Consider the following 22,176-nt stretch of genomic DNA (forward strand, 5'->3'; position numbering starts at 1 on the left):
AGGTATATTCCTCCAGCATCACTTTCTGCAGTGGCTACATGCTCATTAGAGGTGTCTCATGCAATTACTGAACTGCCTTTGTGCAGTATCAGCTGGAGGGGAGAAAGGCTGCAAGGTTAATATATGCCAGTTGTTGAACATACATTTTACCTTTGCTAGTAAGTACATCTATAAGACTTCAGGAGGTTTATTTAAAGCACACAGTGTTGGTCACACTATTCCTAGTGAAGTTGGTAGGAGTTTTCCCAAAGTAAGCAGAAACAGATGACATTCTGAAAAAAAAACTATTGAAAATATCCCCTCCCCGCTGCAACAAAGCCCAACTTTTAGGAGCATGCTGTTAAGATACCAGGAAAAGTTATTTTGTGCATTTACAAGAGCATAAACCAGAATAAATTTTTATATTTATTAGAATTTCTTCCAGTAACAGCATTCAACATTTTAACAAACCAAGTTGTGAAGTCTTAAAAAAAATCTAGGATTACAAAAAAAAGTTAAGTTGTTCCTTGTATTCAGTGGCAACAAAGGGGGAATTTTCTATTTAAAAACAAACTTGTCCTACCTACTACTAGCTTAAGAAAATGTGATTGATATATAATTTTCAGAATGGCTACACAGCATATGAACACCAATCTGAACAGAACAGAGGCGCAGAACACACTACAACACCCTTAATCTCAAACTAGGCTGTTTGAAGAAAGGGGAGGGAGGAGGATCTTCCTAGTGAAATAACTTAGAAGGTACCACGCAATGGACAGAAAACGCAGGAGTACAGAAGACATTACGGGACACCCTCATTACAACACCCCCTCGAGTCTGCTTATACAGTAAATAAAGTTAGTAAAGTGCATCTTTTAAAGACTTGTCTAGTGAAATAGCTTTTCAAAATATAAAACACAACACAAGACGTGCAGTAACAGTGAAATCATAGTGTAAGTTTTTAAAAACTAATCTTTAACTTTTCATTCACTAAAGAAGAAAAGTTTTAACTGCAGTAGTGCCCACATTAGTCTTCGATAGGATGCATCCTCCTGTGCTTTTGTTACTTGGCAAATCTTTAAATAAGGAGCATGGCAAAATTATGCAGTTTAAGCAAGTGCTTCTCTCAGTGTAATACAATTCTTCAACAGCAGAGTGGCCACATGCAGAGCACTCATGTTTAGATTTTGGGAAGTTTTGGTGCACTAACGACGGGATTGGTCTCCTGCAAATACCTTCGCCCTGCACTCTTATAGTCGTAGGTGCAGGTATGAGTCTCTGCGTAGCGGTGCGTCGCACAGAAGTTGTTTCCACATCTGAAGAATCAAGAATATTAGAAGTTACAAGCTTTTAGAAGCTTTTAACTCTCTGACATGTCTGAAGCCCTTTGGCTTAATCATGTCTTGTTTATTTGACATAACTATTTGGATTCTAATAATCCTTGACTGATAACATGAACTGGTGGGGTAATCAAAATGACATTTTTGTAGCTGAATATTGCAGTTTTAACACAACAGTCTCATCTTGTGGGAAGTTAAGCAAGATCAGTAGTCCTGAACCAGCTAGCAAGAATCCAACACCCTTATAAATTCAGAAAAATGGGCTTTGATGATTTTATTTCTTTTTAAAGACCGCACAAAACATCAGTTCAGAGAACAAAACCATGGAACTAAAAGCACCACATCATTCAGACCACCAAAACAGATGTTCAGTTCAGCACAACTTCTGCTTGGCATAAACTCACATGACATTGTTTAAAATCAAGTTTCTTGTAATAGATAAGCAGTACTCCTCCAACTTACTATCAGACTATAACCCCCTATCTGGGTTCATAGTATACTCTTCAGCTGCTGCTTCAGCTTTGTGTGCCTGGTAATAAATTTGCTTTTCTTTGGTTCTTGGTCCTGTAATCAATGAGTTCTCTCACATGACTGTATTCTCTATTTGGTTCATGTTGCATTCTATTAATAGGTCATATGATTGCTCTTTTTGAAACCAGAACAAATGTTATTATTGGGTAAGTGTGATTTTCACCGTTTTTCTGTGCTTCATTTTTAACCTTCAGCAAGCTGCTTAGTTAATTCTAGAAGAGTTTGCAGCTACTTGCTCAGCAGAAAAGTATGCAGTCTCCAAAATTGTTTCAAAAAGATGGAAGACTCAGTAAGGAGGCAGCTCCGCACCCTGAAACTCTCCAACACAATTCCCTAACAGCAGAAGTCTTGTTCTGTTATTGGCATGAACCAAGATCAGCTTCAAATGCAGCCCTCACAGTGTGGCAGTTCCCAACCTCCACTAAACAATACTGAGAAAATAACAACTTGTGTGAAACAATACTTTGAGAACCAAGATCAACAGAGGAAGCAGGGGGGTTGGTTTTGTTTGTGGTTCAGTTTCTTTTGTTTTGGTTTTGTTTCTGTTGGGGTGGATGTTAGTGGGGTTTTTTTGTTTGGGTGATTTTGGGGGTGTTTTGTTTGGTTTGCTGTTTTGGGGGGTTTTTTTAAGTTTCCAGTGATCACCACCAAGCACCAGGTCTCATTGTGCTGTCTGTAAGTCTTGCTTTGGAGCACCAGCAGTCTGGAATTCTGCTTCTGAGGTGCTCTAGATACTGGTGACTGAAGTCTCACAAGAAACAGAACTCATGCAAAATCAAAAAGCTGTCAAATACAAATGGGCATAAACTCTCAAACTGTGCAGATGTGTTCTGATAGGACCGAACTAGAGGGAGATTTTCTGAAAAATTCTAGCAAACCCATTTTTTTCTCAAGTTGTTAATGATGTAATTATTGTCAAGAAATTTTGCAGAACATCACTGTAGCAAGTTCTCCCCACACCAGTAAAAATGTCATCATTATTCTTTTGCAATCATGTTCTTTATTTCCTGATATCTTGCATTCTGATACCTTGCATTTCTTGATTTTCCTCAAAGAACATACCCCTCAACAGCAGAACAGACACAACACTCTGGAATTTTAATTCCTGGAGCTCTGCTGAACTGAGAATTGCAACTTTTTTGAAGGTTGTATTTTGATTTGCTACACTTAAGGAATACTGTGGAGCATAGAAAACCTTAGGTTAACCCAGCTATCAATTTTAAACAACAGCTGGTTATACACTCAGCCTACCTGCACTCAAAGCTGGTTGCCAATCCAGTTTTCTTGCCACAAAGAAAGCAATGCTTTGTAATTTTCTTTTTTGCTTGAATTGAGCCATTCACAGGTGGAAGATGGGTTGCTTCACCTGCTTTCAGAAGTAGAAAGACAGCAAAGACATTTTATTTTTACTTATTCCTGATCACAAACCAGTTAAATGTTATCTGTTGAAACCCAGATTCATTTTTCATTTCTTGGGATACCTCGAGTGGGAACCCCAAAGCCTAAACAGAGAGGAAAAAAAACCCCAAAGTGAAACCAGATAACACACCTCAAGCCTCCAAACGCCTTTGGAAGAGGCAGCACAGTGCAGGATTTAGACCCATTATTTTTAACACCTGTTAAAAGTTCACACAAGCAAGAAGTTACAGAATAATGTAAAAAATACATCTCCTAATGGCATTCCCAAATGCTAAATGAAAACATGTAATGTGATTGGGAAAGCACTGCACGCAATGGCTTTCCAAAGAATGAATTAGTCAAGTACAAAGTAGCATCTAGGACATTCAACAGCTAATAACTCAAGTTTGCCAAATAAATACTGCAGCATTTAAAAATCTTGCTGCTACTCCCTAATTGCAAGAAAAGTACACTATTAGACTACAGGTGTCTGTTTAGCAGTATGGTTTCATAAGGAACTTTGCAGATGTTTGTAAAATTTCTGTACTTAAAAATTTATTTTGACTTTTTTCACCTGTGATTCTCGTCTGTTGCTTTATTAACTGCAGAGCATGTAAAAAAAGGCACCTTGCTTCCCTCTGTAGCAGTAAGCTCTTTGTCCACAACTTGCTTATGCATATTTACTAGGACAGTGAAAATGAGCAACACATCCTCTCAAACATTCTTCCAGTGCTTCTGCTGCTGTATTGTCAGGATGCTCCCCAAAAGTGATCTCATATGAGTTCAGAAGTATTTTTTGTCCAGTGCATCTTTAATCCCAGCAGTCATTTCCCAGCAGGCTACGTTCAGTAATAACACCAGGCAGTCACTACACACTGTGGTCATCATTACCAACCAGTGCTATCCCAAATAGTATTTACAAATACACGTAAACTGAATCTGTCTTTTGGGCAGTTATACAATAGATCATTACCAGCCCTCCCTTTCTCAAGAGCCTGCGTGATATGATAACACCAACTTTATCTTCTTCCTGTCTGGAACTTTGGAAAACACACTTTTGCCTAAGATGTACCAGAAGAGTGTCATCTTCATAGATCAATCCAAAACGATGCTTCCCCACCAGGCAGATGTGGCTATTAGGGTATTGCCTCTTTTACAATGGAGCAGGTAAGGACAGACCTATTTATTGATTGAACGTCAGTTCAAAGCTGCACCCCTGGTTGTGAAACGAAGGCACAATCCACTACTTTAGCAGCTTTTAGCCCCAAATCATTACAATCACATCATCTTTCCTGTGGCAACTGCTACTTCAAGATCTGTCTTCTAGCTCATTTTCCATACCTAGATCTTAAAATCCCAGAATACATGCCTGTCACTTTTCCTGTCATACAGAAAAAGAAGCAAATCTGCAAACTGCAAGTCAGAGATGTGGAGAGAAAAGTTAACTGCGCTGAGAATCTTTAGCTCACTGTCTGTGACTGACGCTGTCACTGTTTTCAAAGTACTAATCTAGATTATTCCATTCCTCCTAGGAGAATTAATCACATAAAAAATTCGTATCTAGGCACAACACATCTGTTTTCAGCAGATGCTAAGCATTAAGCACTCCACAGTTACGAAGACCAGGGCAGAAAGAATGATGCCCACAAGAAAAAACTAGAGAAAAATCTACACTGTATTAGTAATCTTCAGCATCCATGTGCCCTTATTGCTTCCTCTCCACTTTGCTTTTGCCGAATTTCTGGCTCAGGCTGTAGTCCTAAAGACAATGCTACGAATAAATTTGGCTCTTATTTTGCTCAGTAGTATACACAGAACTGAACTTCTGGAAACTTCAGAGCAGAAAGTCATGTTTAGGTCTACAGATGACATGAAGGATTCACTGAGTATTTAAAAAAGCTAGGAAAGAGTCATAGGTGTATCTACCTAAGATAGAGATGATATTGCTTAAAATATGAAAAGTTATACCATGCTATAAAAGCATAATACAGCAAGGACTTTGAAAGACATATGCCTTACAAAGATAAATGATTCTTGTCCTCTACATATCTGATATATCAGGAAAGATTAGAGAGTCATCTTCAATTATTTAAGTCACATTACTTACCTACTCTTTTCCCTACAGCTGCAATACTTCCATTCATTCCAAGCCCATGCGCAGACTAAAAAAAAAAAAAAATTTCCACAAGGAAATTACTAGCAGATGGAAATGAAATTAAAAGCCTGGTATCAGTTTATTTGAAATCAATGTTTTATCAATCAGTGTCCCTATACAGAGTCAAAGACGACTTCTGTACACAAAATTAAAATTCTGCAATATAAACCCTTATTCAAAATGACTATTTAATACTCTCCCCATACTTCACACCACCAAAGTAAGAAGATCTGAAGCTAGGCACATATGGTGTCAGTCACAGGGACAACTTTGGAATAGATGACAATTAGTGAGCAATGGAAGTCAGATGACATTTCAAACACAGGCATCCATAATTCTATCATTACAACAACTAATAATTTTAGTTATTAGCTAAACAACCACTTTAAATTTTAGGAAAAATTACTTCTCCAGCCTGTTCAGATAAACAGGCAGATAAGATACCAAGAGGAATTCAGAAAACAGTTTAAGACTATCAGAGATTTAAGTACACCTCCCCCTGCCCATCTGCCTTTCCTGAAAAGACACACAGCCACACACTCGTAAATACAATTGTCATAATGCCAGTTCCAGAAAAAAGAAAACTTGGATTTCTTTGGAAGCATTAGTACTCACTAGAACATATTCAGCAGCTTCATTTGGAGGAGCAGTTTTCCTAAAGCTTTGTTCCTGAAAATGCTGCAGGTTTCTAGGTAGTGCAATACCAGAAGTCCGAAACCTTCCTGTCCCAGAGGAACTCTGTAAACTTTCCCTATTTGTGCTTCGGGCCAGCGAAGCCAGAAATCCCAAGTTACTTACAGAACTTACAGGTTCTTTGGATGCCCTGTTAGCCATATCTGTGATGTCCCTAACCTCTGCTTTAGAAATTACATCAGGTCTTTTGCCAAGTGACTCTACTTTCACGCTACGAAATCTAGTAGTCCTAGAAAAAGACGAGTCTGCTATATTACGGACTTCCAACGATCGAAGTACATTTGGGGAGGCAGGAGATCTGAAGTTACCAGCCTCAAAGCATTTGGGTTGTGCTTGTGGTTTCAGAGAACTGTGACATGTCGCTTGCGCCGAATACCGAAGAGGTGACAAAAGCAGATTTTTCTGAGGACTTAATTCATGAGTACTGAGAAGACCAGCCCCCATTGCTGCAGTGCTCAGCACTTTGCTAATAGGTTTTCTATGCTGCTCTACAGCCTTGGATTCGTCATCTCCATCAGACAGTTCGAGTTCTGGGTTCACCTTTCCTATGTCATATACCTCACTACACTGTTCAGTGGTGCTCGATTCTGTTAACAAAGCAAAAGCATCTGTTTCAGGTAGAAGCTTTTCTTCTGTTCCATACAGTTCTGCATTTGTTAGATTTGGAATCAAAACAGCATCCTCCTCGCTTGCTGAAGTCACATTTTCAGATGCTTTTTCTGAATTTGCAGGCAGAGATGAAACAGCAGTCAGAATACTATTTGTAGGTAGTTTTGCATTTTCCAGTTCGACGCGAGATATTTTCGGTGGTAACCTGATACTACTAACAGACTGAGACCAAGAGTTGCTCTGCCAAGTGTCATCTTCCTTAAGAAAGTCATTAGTTGTGGATGGCATTGTTCTACCAGCAGTGGCCAAAGTAGCTAATGCTGAAAGTGCATTTTGGGAAGACTCTGAGGGATACAAATTCCCAGGAGGAAGTAGGCAGGACTGTCCAATATGGGGGAGCACTCTTAAAAAACGGTGACGAGCAGCACCCATGGAGCCACTAGACGGTCGAGGAGCCATTGGAGGACGTGGTTTCACCTTGACAGTCTTCTTAGGCTATAAAAAAGCAAAACCCAAAACCACACATAACAAGAATTAGTATTTCAATTACAGCCATTTTACAATAGAAAAATTGAAATCCAAGCTTCACCTTTTTACTCAGATTCATGTTCTCCATCTTTGCCTTCAGCAGTTTCATTTTATTCATAGTAATTGAATTCTCAATAATCTGTTGGCCAGAAGGTGATGCCTCTGTTTCATCTTCGTCATCAGCATATAAATTATAAACTGAACCACCACTGAAAAGAAAAGAAAGTTTGTATTCACCCTCTAATCATGTGATTTCATTGTTTTCAATGTAGAGCACTCTCACAACTAGAAAGTCATATCCGTAGTTGATCTGTTGACAAAGCATTATGTAAAGCTGTATGCAAAGACATTTCAAATCCATTTATTTTATCACATAAGCATTCCTTATAAGACGCTCACGCAAAGTGATGATGCTGAAATCAGAACACAGACACGCTTCTGGGAAGTTGTTATACCGTATACAGTTGGTTCACACTCACTATATATTTTCCCCACAGAGGGGATATCCAGTTCCACAAATGTCTCCTGAAGGTATGGCCAAAGCTGTTAACTGTGGGACTCAGAGAACAAGCTGATCAGTTTTCCAATTAACCAGACACTGGCATGGAAGGAAAGTCCAAATTTCTATCCATCCTGAGGGGTGTTCTCACCATAAATGGAAATGGAGGGCTCACCCATGTGGATGTGATATTCTATTTCTCCTTTTCAAAAAAAAAAAAAAAAAGAAAAAAAAAGAAAAAGAAAAAAGAAAAGAAAAAAAAAAGAAAAAAAAAAGGATCAGTTTAGGTTTCCAGAGTCTCTCACACTTGGAAAAAAATTAACAGGTTCCAATTGCTAGTCCCTACACAAAATATTTTAATGCAGTAGTCACTGGAAATTTATAGCATCACATTGCCTTTTTCCATTCTGTATTCTAACAGAAGGCAACACCTCAATGTTTTTAAGTCAGTATCTGACTTGTTTTCCCCCTATGAAGCAGTGAAGCATTAATCACTAACACACATCCAACATTTGACAGTGAAATGGAAGAACCATTAGGACTGTCCATTACAAACTGATGCATTTTCAACACTGTGTATAGCACATTTTAAAGAATGTTTTAATTCTTCTATTAGGCTGTCATCATCTAGAGACTGTGACAATCAGGCAATTCCCCTGTGTTCATATAGACGTCTTAGAAGATTTAACTGAAGTTTCTACTGTTCAGAAGAAGCCAAGGAAGAACAAAAGGTCATAAGAAAGTCAGCACCAAAAATTAAAAACAAAAACATCAAAAAACCCCCACTAGAGCTGGCATCTTACCTGATTCTTGGAAATACTCTGCTGCCCTTAGTAAAGGGCCAGTATTTTTGCACTGACTCTCAAAATCCATTTCCTAAAATGTAGCAAAATTCCAAAGGCAACACAGCTGGAGACAGATCTTTAAGAGTAAGATGGCAGCAAATTCAAAGAAAGAATGAGCAATGTTGTCAAGTCACTTCTTACCAAAACCTGAACAGCTAGCTCCATATAGGGACAGTCAACACAGATACTACATCTCTCTCCCAGTAAAGATCCACCACTACAGAATTACTTCAATATTTTAACTGCAAAGACTTAAGTCACCATATCAAAACAATTCTTAGAAATTCTGTTCCTATAAGGTGAGGACAGAAAGAAAAGTCAAATGTCTCACATGTTTGTTTGGTTTTATGTTTATTTGGTTGTGGATTTTTAATGAAAAAGAATAGCTGCCATTTTTTTCTTGCACTTTCTGGCTAAATAGGAGCCCAAACACTGAGGGGAAAAAAGGAATAACAAAGGCTTTTTTTTTCTTTAATGTGACTGTAAAATCGTAAAAGTTGGACAAGGAGCTTTGTACTTGATACTTTTAGCCCATTTTCCAGTGAGTAGATTTCAAATTTACTTTACCCATAGGTGTCAACATTCCCGAGACCTTGTTTGTAAGATGCGTGCCTCAAAAAACATCAGTAGGTTGATGAAGCTTTTAACACCAGTGCCCACCAGTCCTTTATCACAACTTCAACAGTTTTTTTGTTTAATCTCGAGACAATAATCATTGTCAAGCTTTAACCATTAACTTAAACAGAGATAAAATGACCTGGAGAACTATTAAACAAAGCCCAAACCAATGTCTCATGTCTAAACTGCAGTCACTAAATTCTGCCTTACACATAAGCAATGTGAGAAAAGCTCACAGACAAGTGTCTCAAAATGCTCAGTCACCAGTATACTCACACATAGAAACATGCTTAATTGTCAGTGTGGAAAACATCAGTATTCAGAGTGATTTACAGCCTTTCTCTACAAAGTTAAAACAAAAAGATCTGATTTGTTTCCATTGTTTCCTTCCTTTCCCTTTTCCATTTCACATGCAGTCTGACACAGACTTCAAAAAAGGATTTCTCCCCCCCCTGCAATTACTGTCTGCCTTAAGCAATAAGGCTAATTAATCAACCCCCACAGAAAGCGCAGAGGAAGAATGTGCTGGTGTTGGCTGGGAGAGAGTTAACTTTATTCCTAGTAATCAGTATGGGGCTGTGTTTTGGATTTGTGCTGAACAGTGTTAACAAAGCAGAGATGTTTCTGTGACTGCTGAGCACTGCTTACACAGAGCCAAGGCCTTTTCTGCTTCTCACCCCACCCCACCAGCGAGTAGCACAAGGACTTGGGAGGGGACACTGACCAAGGCTGGCCAAAGGGACATTCCAAACCATATGGTGTCAAGCTTAGCATATGAAGCTGGGAGAAGAAGAAAGAATCAGGGGTTAGACATTGAAAATGATGGCATTTGTCTTCAAGTCACTGGTACTTGTGACAGCCCTCCTTTCCTGGAGATGGCTGAACACCTGCCTGCCTGCCCATGGGAAATGGGGAATGAATTCCTGCTTTGCTTGTATGCACAGTTATTGCTTTACCTATTAAACTGTCTCAACCCAGGAGTTTTCTTACTTTCACTCTTTTGATTCTCTCCCACCAACCCCTTGGTGAGCAGTTATGTGGTGCATAGTTACCTGCTGGGGTACCATGACAAAGAGAAACAACTCAAACTGAATATTTTCAACTCAGGTCACTTCCAACCTAACTGGATCTTTTGACCAGTGACAGCACCTTTCTGAAGTACAATGTATCTAACTTTTATACATACTGTTCTACTTTGAAACGCTTACCAAGATGCCTTGCAAAAGCAAGGTGTGGTTTATTTCCCCAGTTTGCTACATTTAGCCAATCTTAAATAAATTACAATTTAATCTATACACTGGGATTACCTAATTGAGAACTATTAAGAATTTTAGACATCTGTCCATGCTAATTGTAAATGAAAAAAAAAAAAAATTGTCTCTCACACGTGAATTTGAACACACAGGCAGATACCAGGGAGCCCATTACACTGAAAACTGAAAGTTCAGGCTCCTTCTGACAGCTTCCATCAACTAACAGTATAGCATCCACAGTTCTAGTTCTTTGGACTGGTTTGAATCTTTCTTTGGAATGAAAAGGTAAAAGGGGACAGTTTGGTAACAGGCAGGGTATCAGTCAGAACAGGAATCACATCTGTCTGCTCCTCTTTCCAGAAGTGTATCAGGTAAATGCAGCAGCAAGGTTCTCTGCTCTTACCAATGGTGGGTTTTACCTATTTCAGATCTACACACAGTACCACACCAGGCTATCGACTGAAAAAGAGTGCAGGGGCCCAAAGATAAGATCACAGATCTAACATCTTTGTATCTTTCCTCTTCTATCCCTCCAATAATTGTATATCAAACACTCGCTCTTTCTACTCTGTGTACCATATGGGAATTCAACCTTGATATTTTGTTCAGCCTGTAGTTCTCAAGTACAGTTCTCAAAGTTTGTAAGTGTCACTGAACCCAGTTAACCACACTAAATATAAGCCCAGTACAAAGCTCTTGCTTTCAGTTTACAAACAGGAACTAGAATAGCTACATAAAACAGTAAAGCCTCAGCCTTGGAGAAAACACAGCTAGTCCCCAGAACAAGAATGCCTTTCCCTTGGCAGCTGTACAATTATTAAGTTCTTCAGGGAATTAACTCCACCACAAACAACAAAGAACCCAATGCCCCCAGAAAACCTACCCAAAAGCTGCAGTATAAAGACTGAACCTAATATTTTTAATAGATATAAATTTTGACAGCTTTAGGAACAAGACTGCTAACCTGTTTAACTACAAAGTAGGAGACATACTTTGGTTCTGTGACAGTGATTGAGACTAGCTAATCTGAGGCCTAATTATCTCCAAAGGCTAGCTTCTGTTGCTAATACTTTCAGTATATTTAAAAAAAGCCCCACAACACAACAAACCAAAACCACCCAAACTCTCCCATCAGAGCCCAAGACCCAACTCAGTTTCTTGGAAACTTCTAGACAAACCCTCTCAAGATTTTGCATGGCCAATCTACTAACTTCCTGACTAATAATTTGGCCAAGTCATAGAAAATTTATGCTGTGAACAGATAAATGTTTATAAAACTAAACAAATACCTTTGATGGAAACAAAATCCTTAAGATGAAAGAGAAAGAAATTCACGAAAAAAGTTTAGTAACTTTACTGCCAAATTTACTCTCCTGTGAAATGTTCCCTTTCAGAAGGGGCAGGAATGTTGAGAATTACCCCAAGCATGATACCAAATTTATCTCACTCTGTTGACACACACAGTGACAGTGGAGCATCAGCATGGCCACTGACCACAGAGTACTACTGCACCGTTAGGCCATGCAGCTACAGCATTTTAGCAGCTCTTGTAAGGCTTGAGACATATTCCAGACACTCTTTCGATAAAGTCAACAAATAAAGTTGAAAATTATATATCACCCCCCTTTTGAAAAATAATATAAATATTAAACCCAACTGTACCTCAAAGATTCAGATAATGGTGTTAAAGTGCCATCTCCACGGTCTACCACACGGAAGAAATTCAACTGATCTCCTTCTCGATATACTAAGAAGGTGACTTGTTTGTTGGACGGCCCTTTCTCCCAGACCTCATCTCTGCTGGGATCCATGTATTCAGCCATTTCCCTGATGGGGTCTTCCACAGGAACTACACAGACAAAAAAAAAAAAGAAACAAATTATTATTATTTTTATCACCTTTGAGACCTCAGTTCAGTTTGCAATGGGGATATGCTGAATCTTTTCTGAGTTAAAATTTAAAGGGATTTGCCCATTTTCATTTGTCTATAGATGATCCACATACCCAAGTTCATCATCAGACTAAACCAATGCCTGATTCTTACTGAATGGATTTTGAAATGTATAGTGACATAACAGCATCATTTTTCCTGCAGGTGAAGAATTTCTGATTTTGACTTGATGAGTCTATACATATAAAGATACTTGTAAAACTAAGGGTAAATGAAATGAAAAGGATGGTGCGCGTGGTATGATAAGAAAAGATGGAAAAAAGTCCCTCAATTTTTGTCAAGTTTTTTTCCAATTAATTTGAAACTGAAGTCTGCTTGTCTAAAATGCTTAGCTAAGAGCAGCTGTTTACAGTTATGTCACAAGTAATTATTTTCTGAGTTAATACCTACCTCTTCTAGTGTTAATAGGTCCACCTCGCATAGCCAGAACTAACTTCAGAGTGCAGCCTTCCGAAATGCTGTAAATAACAATAAAGGCATTTTTGTAGTATTCCTTTTGCTTATGTTAACAATCATTCAGAAAAACTCATTGCAATTTTATTCAATACTTACTTATAATCATTCAAACAACAGTCATCCTTCAGTTCCATATTATTCCAAATTAAGTGCTGCTGAGAGACAGGAATACCTAACCAAAAGCAAATAAATAAAAAAAAAAAGTATTAAAATTGGAGCTTGGTGGGAAGGCTTTTGGTGGGTTTTGCTTTTTGAAGAATGTGGGGGTAATGGAGGACAGGTAAGAAAGGAGATCACAGGGGAAAGAAGAAAGGAAGCAGAACAAAGACAGGCACTTGAGTAACCTTTAGTCATAATACCCAACCTCCCAAATAGTTACTAAGAACAAAATTAAAGTTTTCAGCAGACATGGGCTCACACATGAGTTCAATCTTTTGACTAATCAAGGGGTCTGTAGAAGTATTCAAGTGCTTCAGGCTTATTGAATACTTGCTCATCAGACAAGGGAATTTTTTCCACCTGTTTGTCTGTACCTCATAGCTTTACCTCCACAGGCAGGGAAAACAGGATACAGCTTCTAACTACAGAACTGCTGAATAATTTAGACACACACTGCTCTTCTGTATTACAGTAAAAACAAGGTCGCATTAAGGCAACTAGTGGCAGCTTTACAGTGGTGACAACTGTAAATTATTTTTATCACTGCTTCGTTTCGAACCTGAAAGTTCACATGTACAGTATAGTACCACAGCAGTTAGCCAACCTTTGTACTATGAACATTTTGTTGTGGGTGTTCTTTCAGTCCATCAGAACATTTTATTACTTATTTGCACTAATACTAACTTTAAGCTCAAGTTCTAGGACAGGTTTGGCTATTTTTTGTTAAAAGAAACCAAGCATACTGAATTTCATATTAAAAATCCATATACTACACAATTAACTTTGCTTCTTTTTGCCTGTGTAGTCAACTCAGATACAGATGTAATAATACATGTTAAGGACAGTAAACATGAGCTGGTACAACCCAGGGTCTTCACACATTTTTACTAGAATGTTGCCACTTCCCTGACTTTGAACAGAATACAAACAAGGACAGTTATGACAGGATGAGATATCTCTGGTCACACACACACACACAAATAAAGACTAAGGCTAATAGGAAGATGTATTTTTTTGCTTTGAAAAAACTCCACAAACCTTCCCTTCAACATCTAAAGGAAGTACTGTTGTTCATTTTGTCTACTGAAATCCAGGTAATTAAGAGGAATTTGTGCATTCCACACAAATGATAATTTAAATTAATATCTATAGACGCAAAAACCTACTTGTTCTAAAAGGTCTAAAAATTACTCCTCAGGCTAAGTAGCAAAAGCTGTATGTGCTTTCCAAAAAATTAAAGTAACCTTATACTTTCATTCATTGCATGTTTGGATAAGGTCAGTTAACGAGCCCCCTCCTACCTGGAGGAAGGGCACAAAGCTACCAACACTCATCACCAACAAGGAAGACAAGGGTACCAGATTCTGAAGCCCAAGCAGATTCAAAAGCAAGTAGGACACCTGCTAAACAGCCATCCCCATGCAAAAGCAGGGCTACACTTTGGAGGAACTACAATTCTTATTATTTGAAATACAGAAGTATAGAGAAGACAATTTTCTTTTCTTTTCTCACCACAGATGACATCTAGGCTTCTCTTTTATAAATAACACAACTTTACTTCATCTGGACAATATTTAACATGAATGTTGGATCCTCTGAACTCTGCAAGACATTTATTAGGGGAACGCAGTATATAGATTACGATAATTGCTACTACATTGCCAGCTATTTAATAACTGGCTATTGGTTATGTTTCAAGCCTGCAGCATAAGCAAAACAAAGAAGCTGGCAACAGCCAGTGAGGCTACAGTGAAGTTCTTTTCTGTGTTGTTTTGCAGTCTTCTGATTACAAACAGTCATTACTGTCTGCATTTGTTACAGTTTCAGCAGCCTCCAAGGAGCAATTTCCAATTACTTTGATAAACTGGGTGAGTATTTGTAAAAAAGGCTGGCTTGCAACTGGCTGTGCTGCAGTGAAACATGGTTTTGTTCATCTAACAATGACAATGTATTTTTGATGAACTGAACAGATGAAAAGACTATACTCTGCTGTAATGGGAAACAGACAAGTCTTTATTACTAATTCCCTTTCATGCTGCTTTCTAAGAATTCTATATTTATACATGGAGGAAATGGCACATGCTTTATAGGTTCAAGTACAAAAAATATGCATCACTTGTGCCTTTTCTGGATTATAGCAAGACTTTTTTGAGGACATATTTGCACATGGGATCAGCATGTAAAATTGCAGCAATAATAGGAACTGTGAGATACCCATCCACTATGCCTTCTCCCTGAGCAGCACACAACTGCATCACCAGCCTGCTCTAAATCGGTGTGGAGAAGAAAGTAGGGCAATAAGCTACACCTCAATGCTCAAAAGGAATTGGGCTAGCTAGGTGATATTATAGGAAGGACAGAAAAGTCTTCAGACTCTCTATTGAAATGGCTGCAGATGTGCCAACAATCTGACCTACTAAGTAGGAGGAAGAGAAGGAGGAGGTGGGGAGCAGGGGGAAGGTAGAGAAGTAGGTACTCTATCCTGCCTTGGAATCAGTGTATCAGATACACCCTGAAGCTTCACTCCTTTACTCTTCTTTCGGGCATGCTAAGTAAGTTCACCAGGGAAACTGATGTGGTCACATCCAACCCAAGAAAAAAACCCCTGGTGATTTCAGAAAAAAATTGATTTAATTTTGTGGATAGAATGTTACTATGTTTAAAACCACCACAAACATTTTGAAGTCAAAGTTCAACCTGTGCACTTATCTTTCATCCAAAGTTGAAATTGCTGGAGAGTTTCTTAAACATTTACTTTTCAGTCCTGCTTACTGAGAAGCTGGGCTGGTAGTCCCCCACAAAACAGCAACTCTAGGGAACGGTGCAAAGGTTCACAACTTACACCAATAGGCCCATTTTTATAACTGTCAAACCTCCCAGCTTTCATTTGCATGATTTTAACTCAGTACCAACCTGCTCTTTATCTGCAGGACTGACAAGAAGTCGTCTGTGGCAACAGCAAGTCACCAAGAACTGAACACAGGCCCACAAAACTTCCTGACAAAGGTGACCTTATTTACACCTTCTAGATGCTGCTCTAACCATATGATCTGGGCACAGGCTTGCATTTGCAGGAACGTTCTCCCAGCTCAGACAAAGCATAAGCTTAAAAAAAGCTCCACGAACTTCCAGTCTCTATCAGCACAGTGAACAGGCAAGTGACAAAGCAAATAAGAGATAGAGGAAAAGTAGTAGACAGAAGAAAACCAAAACTGGTTCTGCTAAAAACACTTCACATTTGTGCAACCCACTTACTCCAGTCCTGACAGAAGCATAGCTATTTTCTCTAATGCAATTAGTAATAAATATCATCAGGACATACTCAGAATATTAGAAAGAAATTACAACATCCAGAAGTATGCTTGATATTTACCTGGTTCCTTTCATTTAAAGTAAAGCTGCTGCACATAGGCAGCAAAATAATGACAGCAAAAAGAGCAAAGAAAAATAACAACTCTCGTAATAAATTGAGAGTATGCACATGTACAAGAGAGTTACTCAGTTACATCTGTCATCCCCTGACAAACACAAACATTCCAAATTACCATGTACTCTGAAACTCCTTCTGTTTTTCCCCTTTATAATAATACAAGAACAGGAGAACACCTAAATTTTCAGCTAAGGTAGATGTTTTCACATACACTGATCATGAAATTCAGTTGCAAACAGTCACTGAACAAACCATGACTGAGTTTTCTTACTTTAAGCTACATAAATGAAGGCTTTCGTACTCCATACTGTAGAATACAAATTACTTTCTGCAAGTTAATAACAATACAAAAATACTAACCTCAAATCCCAAACTCCATCTCCACCCTTGAGACTCTAGCCTATCTTAATAAACAAACATGTTGACAAGTATTACCTATGGTTCTTTAACAGATGAAAGGAATTCACTGACTGAAAATAAAGTCTTCTATAAAATTCAGAAAAATAATAGGTGTTTCAAATAATTTTGCAAAGTTTGTCCAGCACAGCTGCTACAAAGACTTGTACAATGGACTATGCCACTTCTTCATTCAATGAGATCTTGCTATTTTTAAGTACCATTCATGTTTTAAGGCTCAGTCTTTCACATCACCTTGAAACTCGGGTACCATCCTATCCATGTCCATCAATACATGATCCTGCTTTCAAATACACATAGTCAACAAGAAGCAAGCCCAGTGGAATAGGTAGCACTGCGGCAACATTACACTATGCTGCTGGCTGAATGTATTCTAGCTTTTATGTCACCAGTAGAGACAAAGGGAGCTACTCCTTCTCCAGCATACCATTTAAAAAGGCTCACTCAGTGAATCTGGGACTAGGTGTGATTTACTCCAGCTGGCTCCAAAGTCAGCATTACAACAAATCGTAGTTTTTGCATACCAAGTGGTTACTTTCCATGAAACTGATTTGAGGACAAATACCTAGATCTGATACAAACACACATCAGAAGTGCTTTAAATTCAATTTATGAGTAGAGTTGCACTGAAATTTCAGACACATTTGAACCAACTACTTTTTTACCCATGCTATTTACTGACTAAACTGATTGTAAATGGGATATTGGAGATGTAGAGTTCCTTCTTAGTAAGGTACCAACGTCTACTACAGCTGTCTAAACAAACCCTTTCCATATCAGATCACTGATTGGGCAATGAGAATGACAAACAGCATCAGAAACATGCAAAATTCCTAACATGCCATCTATATTATCCTTTCTTATTACCATGCAGACTGTCTACAGCTATTGATATTCCAGTTGTTGACAAAGATTAGCTTGCCATGATTTAGTTTTATTACTAGTCTCTTACAATTTAAAGCATTAGTGACATTTGAATAATTTTTTTAGCCTCTGGTATGATTCTAGTTTTGTTATTTAAGATTTCAGGTCACAAAATTTTCCAAAATTCATCTTTTTGAATGCTTACATACCATAATCCTCAACACCCAAATGAGTCCATATTAGGGACTTTCCCAGCAGTGCAGGAGGCATTCTCCAGCCAGAAACGCTGCTTAAGTGAGGTTCACACCTCATGCAAGTTGACACAATACAGTAACAAAAAATGAAAACCAGCAGCAGAAATAGTAACAGATGTAAGCTTTCTGCCTCCCATGCTAAATCACAAACAGAAAACTACTCTCGGATTTTCACCTTACTTGGGTGATTCATTGCTTGAACTTGTGCACTAAAATTGGAACTCTGTCACTGAAAAGTTAATTTTTTACATGTAATAGCAGCCCCAAATACAACATAAAATTAATTTATCATTGTGTGTCTGCCCCTTTCACACATAGCTAATCAATCCGTTTTCACTCTGCCCCTCATAAATCATATTAATCAGGGCATTGCAGATTTTTTAACTCCAGAACAGAGTATTAAGGTATTTCAACTGACTTCTAACAATCTGATAAGCACCAGTGAACTTTTCCAATTTTTAATGAAATGTGCTTATTAATTAAGTCTATACTGCAGGCACCTAAACTATTAATTATTTTATCATCCTATGAACTACAACATGTGAACATTCTGAGTAAGCAGTATTACAGTCTTATTACTAAGCTGTTCTTCCAATAAGAAATTATGACGCTTTTGTAAGGTAGGCACACCCAGCTGTAGGTATAATTCAGTGTGTCTATTTGCACTGTCCTGTTTCAGACTACAAGAAATTTCCTCACAGCTCTCACTTGTCCCTTCACACATCCTTTAAAGCTCACTCCATCTATGCTGTCCAGATAGCCTACCTTCTCCTGTACTCTATTGCCTATGCCCCCTTTTAATTCGCTCTTAGATTGCATTCTATCACATATCTCCTTCTGTCTCTGCTATGTCTATATTCACTACTGAGAAAGAAAAAATTCTTTCTTTTTCTGATTTCAGCCTCCAGGAGAATCTCACCACGTTGTGTGAATTGTGGTTAATTATAGCCCTGTCCACGGGAAACAAAAGCATATCCCCATAGTTGTACTAATGTAGCTATACTGATGCAAACTCTAGTTGTCTACACAGTCAAGCTTCTCCTAATGGGACCTTACTAGCAAAAAGTCACCTCTATTGTTGCAATGCCTCTGTATTTTAACAGTTGTGCCAGCTACCTTAATCTGTCCATTAGCACATATTTCTGTAAGAGAGTACCTTAGATTTCAGTCTAAAGCATCATATTACATCTCCCAGAGGGTGGGTTCCACCCGACAGAAACATGAAAAAGATGTAAAAATATGCTGGAGAAAGAGATGATCCCTTTTCTTAAAAATAGCAACTCTGGTGCCCTCAGCTTGTGCAGCTACACAGTTCTTTAACTCCAGAGAGAAAGAATGCAATATTTCAAATCACAGTCTTCCATACTGAATCATTATCATCATAGAGAGAAAGGGATGAGGACTAACCTACATCTCTACTTCTTGCATTAGCAGCAGGACTGCCCTCATAACTTAAAGGAGGTTATTACTTTGCAAGACATGCCAAGTTCATAATTTTAAGACAAAGCTCAGCTACACCTCTATCGGCAAAAGATCACTTGCCCGAACAAAATTCAAGTCAGTAACTTCATGTTGCCTTTGTGGTTTGCCTGCACTGCAGTTGCCCTTGTGACTGCAGCATCATAAACAAACCATAAACTGACTGACCTAAGAAGCAACAGCACCTAGTGTAAAATACGCTCAGACAGTTGCAACAGACATACTGCAAGACTTGGGGTTATAACTATGCCAGTAAACAAACAACTCACGGCAAAGAATCCTTGCAACACCAAAAGGGTTATATCACACACAGTATCAATAATAATACCTAACACCATAGGCTTCTTAAGATTTATCTTAATAATAATGTAACTCCCTCTCCAAAAAAGAAGCCTAAGCCATGAACTGATAGGAAAAAGAACAGAAAACTCCACTCCAATTAAACCAAAGCCATAAATTGACTGCCTAGCTTATATATATTACTGAACAAATCATTCAAATTATCTGGTTTGAACTTAGCAATTATAATACATAGAACAAGGCTTCCTCTAAAGTGATAAAGTTTATGCTGAAATAAGAGAGAATAATACCTTCCAGTCTTTGAATTTTAGCTTTCACAGAAATAACTGTTTCAAAGGGGGAAACTCGCAGTTCAAAGCATGTTCCTGTGAGCGTTTCAATGAACAGCTCCATAGTTTCATAAAAAGGAAGCTTGTAGTGAAACGGTCCCATGTTATCTTCATTGAAAAAAGGAGGCTCTTTCTTGTTGGCCATTACAAAGGATTTACAACTTCCTTGTAAGAAGATCTGTCAGGAAACTACGTTCCTCTTCTACCCAAGTCAGCTTTGTGGACAGACGTGGTGCATTGCTGTTCATGTTTGGGATTTTTCACCTACAAAACAAACAAGCAGAATTCTAAGACCACCTGAATATAGCTGTTAAGGAGAATTTCAATTAATCTTGAGTAACAAACAAATAATTATTAAGTAGTAAAATTATATCTAGGTTACGTGAGAGAGAACCGCAAACTACATTGGTAACCGCACCTTTAGGACTCCGGAGTCAGTCAGCAGCCCGGGTCCTACCTACCACCTTTTCATTTCCATTTTCTTTTCACAAGCGACACGACGACCCGACCGGCGACACTAATACCCAAAGCCTCCTGACAAGGGCTATGTCCGGAGCAGGAGAAAAACTCCAGAAAGACCTAATAACTGGGACTCATCCGGGCTCGGGGAAGGCAGCGGAGGAGACGGCACTGGAGAAGACGGCAGCTCTGCCCCTTCGGCAGCGCCGAGCTCCCGCCGGCCCGGCCCGGTCCCCGCACAGGGGCTGCAGGCCGGACCCAGGCCGCAGAGCGGAGAGCCCGCAAACAAAGGAGCGAGAGCAGCTGCCCACCCCCAACCGCCACCGCGCCTCGGGGCGGCCTCACAGACCGGGTATGCCGCGGAGCCCCTCCATCCCTGCTCCCAGCCCGACCCAGGGGAACCTCCCCCCTTCCCTCTAGGGGCGCCCCGGACGCCAGCAGGGCCGAGCGAGGGAAGGGGAAGGGGTCGGGGCACGGCCCCTACTCACCCCGCCCCGGTCGGCGCTGCCGCCACAGGGCCCCCCAGGGTGCAGCACCCCGGAGTGGTTCGCGACGGGCGGAGGGAGGGTGGGGTCTCATCTCACCTGTCGCTACTGGGCCCGCTCTGGGGGACACCAGGCTCCTCTTCCCCTGTGCGGCCCCGCCCGCCGCGCCTAACGGGTGCTCGGCAGGCCTCACGGAGCGGGAGGAGCCGCCGCCGCGGGAAAGGGGTAGGACCCGGGAGCCGCCCGCACCGCCGGCAGCGACGCCGCGCACCCCCCGGCAGCCTCCGCGCCTACCTATCCTAAAGGACATCCCCGCCAAGCATCCTCCTACGGGCCAATGCGACGCTTGTTCTCGGGAGCTCGCCCAATCAGCTACCCCGAGAGGCGGGCGTCCGCCGGGCCGCGACGCGCTGCTCTCGCTTGTTGTGGTCGTTAAGACGCCGAGCGGCTGAGCGTGCACGGGGAAGGGCCCGGATGCGGCGCCCGAGCGTTAACAACGGCGGCCACGTGACAAGTGCCAGCGATGCCGCGGCGGCTCCTGGGAGATGTAGTCCAACGGGGCGAGACTGATGGCGGCGCGGTGGCCGCCTCGCCTCCGGCAGGGAAGGGCAGTGCTCCATGGGCTGGGCGCGACCATGGCCTTTCCTCAGGGACGATGTGCAAAAACCCCAACCAGAGGCGCTCAGCAACAGAACCTCAGCCGGGCCAGGGGCCTGAGGTGGGCACAGCAGAGGAAGGCACGTTGCTCTTAGGTCCCTTTATTCAAGGTCAGCACAGGACTCCGATCCTACTTGAGCCTCAGGCAGGGCAGCAGGCCAGGCTCCAGGAGCAATGCATCCAGTGGAGGATCATGCACTTCCAGCAAAATACAAGGGAAAACAAGCTTACCTTATGAGGTGGTGCTAATTACATGAACTACTTTCCCTTCAGATTTTAAATTAGGCAAGACAAACCCTGGCTGTAGCTATTGGGGTTCAGGGCCAGTTACAACATACAGAACGCAGCAGTTTTTCATATGTACAGAACAGGTACAGGCGACCCCCACCAAAGAAGTGCCAAGCCCAGGATTCACAGGCTGTCAGATAGAGTTAACTGACAACCACGTTTTAACTGGGGAAGAGACTCTTCCCCTCTGCCAGTTTAGA

General features: G+C 40.3%; 1 protein-coding gene across 1 annotated transcript; it reads right to left on the reverse strand.

The window, feature by feature from the left end:
- Positions 1–1,159: 1,159 nt before the first annotated feature.
- Positions 1,160–20,232, reverse strand: ZFAND4 (zinc finger AN1-type containing 4; the record flags this gene model as incomplete). The annotated part of the gene is made up of 9 exons (XM_084265443.1): positions 1,160–1,295; positions 3,102–3,219; positions 5,356–5,410; positions 6,019–7,200; positions 7,295–7,442; positions 12,111–12,297; positions 12,790–12,857; positions 12,952–13,027; positions 20,049–20,232. 9 exons carry the CDS (start codon positions 20,230–20,232, stop codon positions 1,160–1,162), a joined length of 2,154 nt encoding a protein of 717 aa, XP_084121569.1.
- Positions 20,233–22,176: the final 1,944 nt, after the last annotated feature.

Source organism: Gallinula chloropus, assembly GCF_964237585.1.
Source record: "Gallinula chloropus genome assembly, chromosome: 5".
NCBI classification, from domain to species: Eukaryota; Metazoa; Chordata; class Aves; order Gruiformes; family Rallidae; genus Gallinula; species Gallinula chloropus.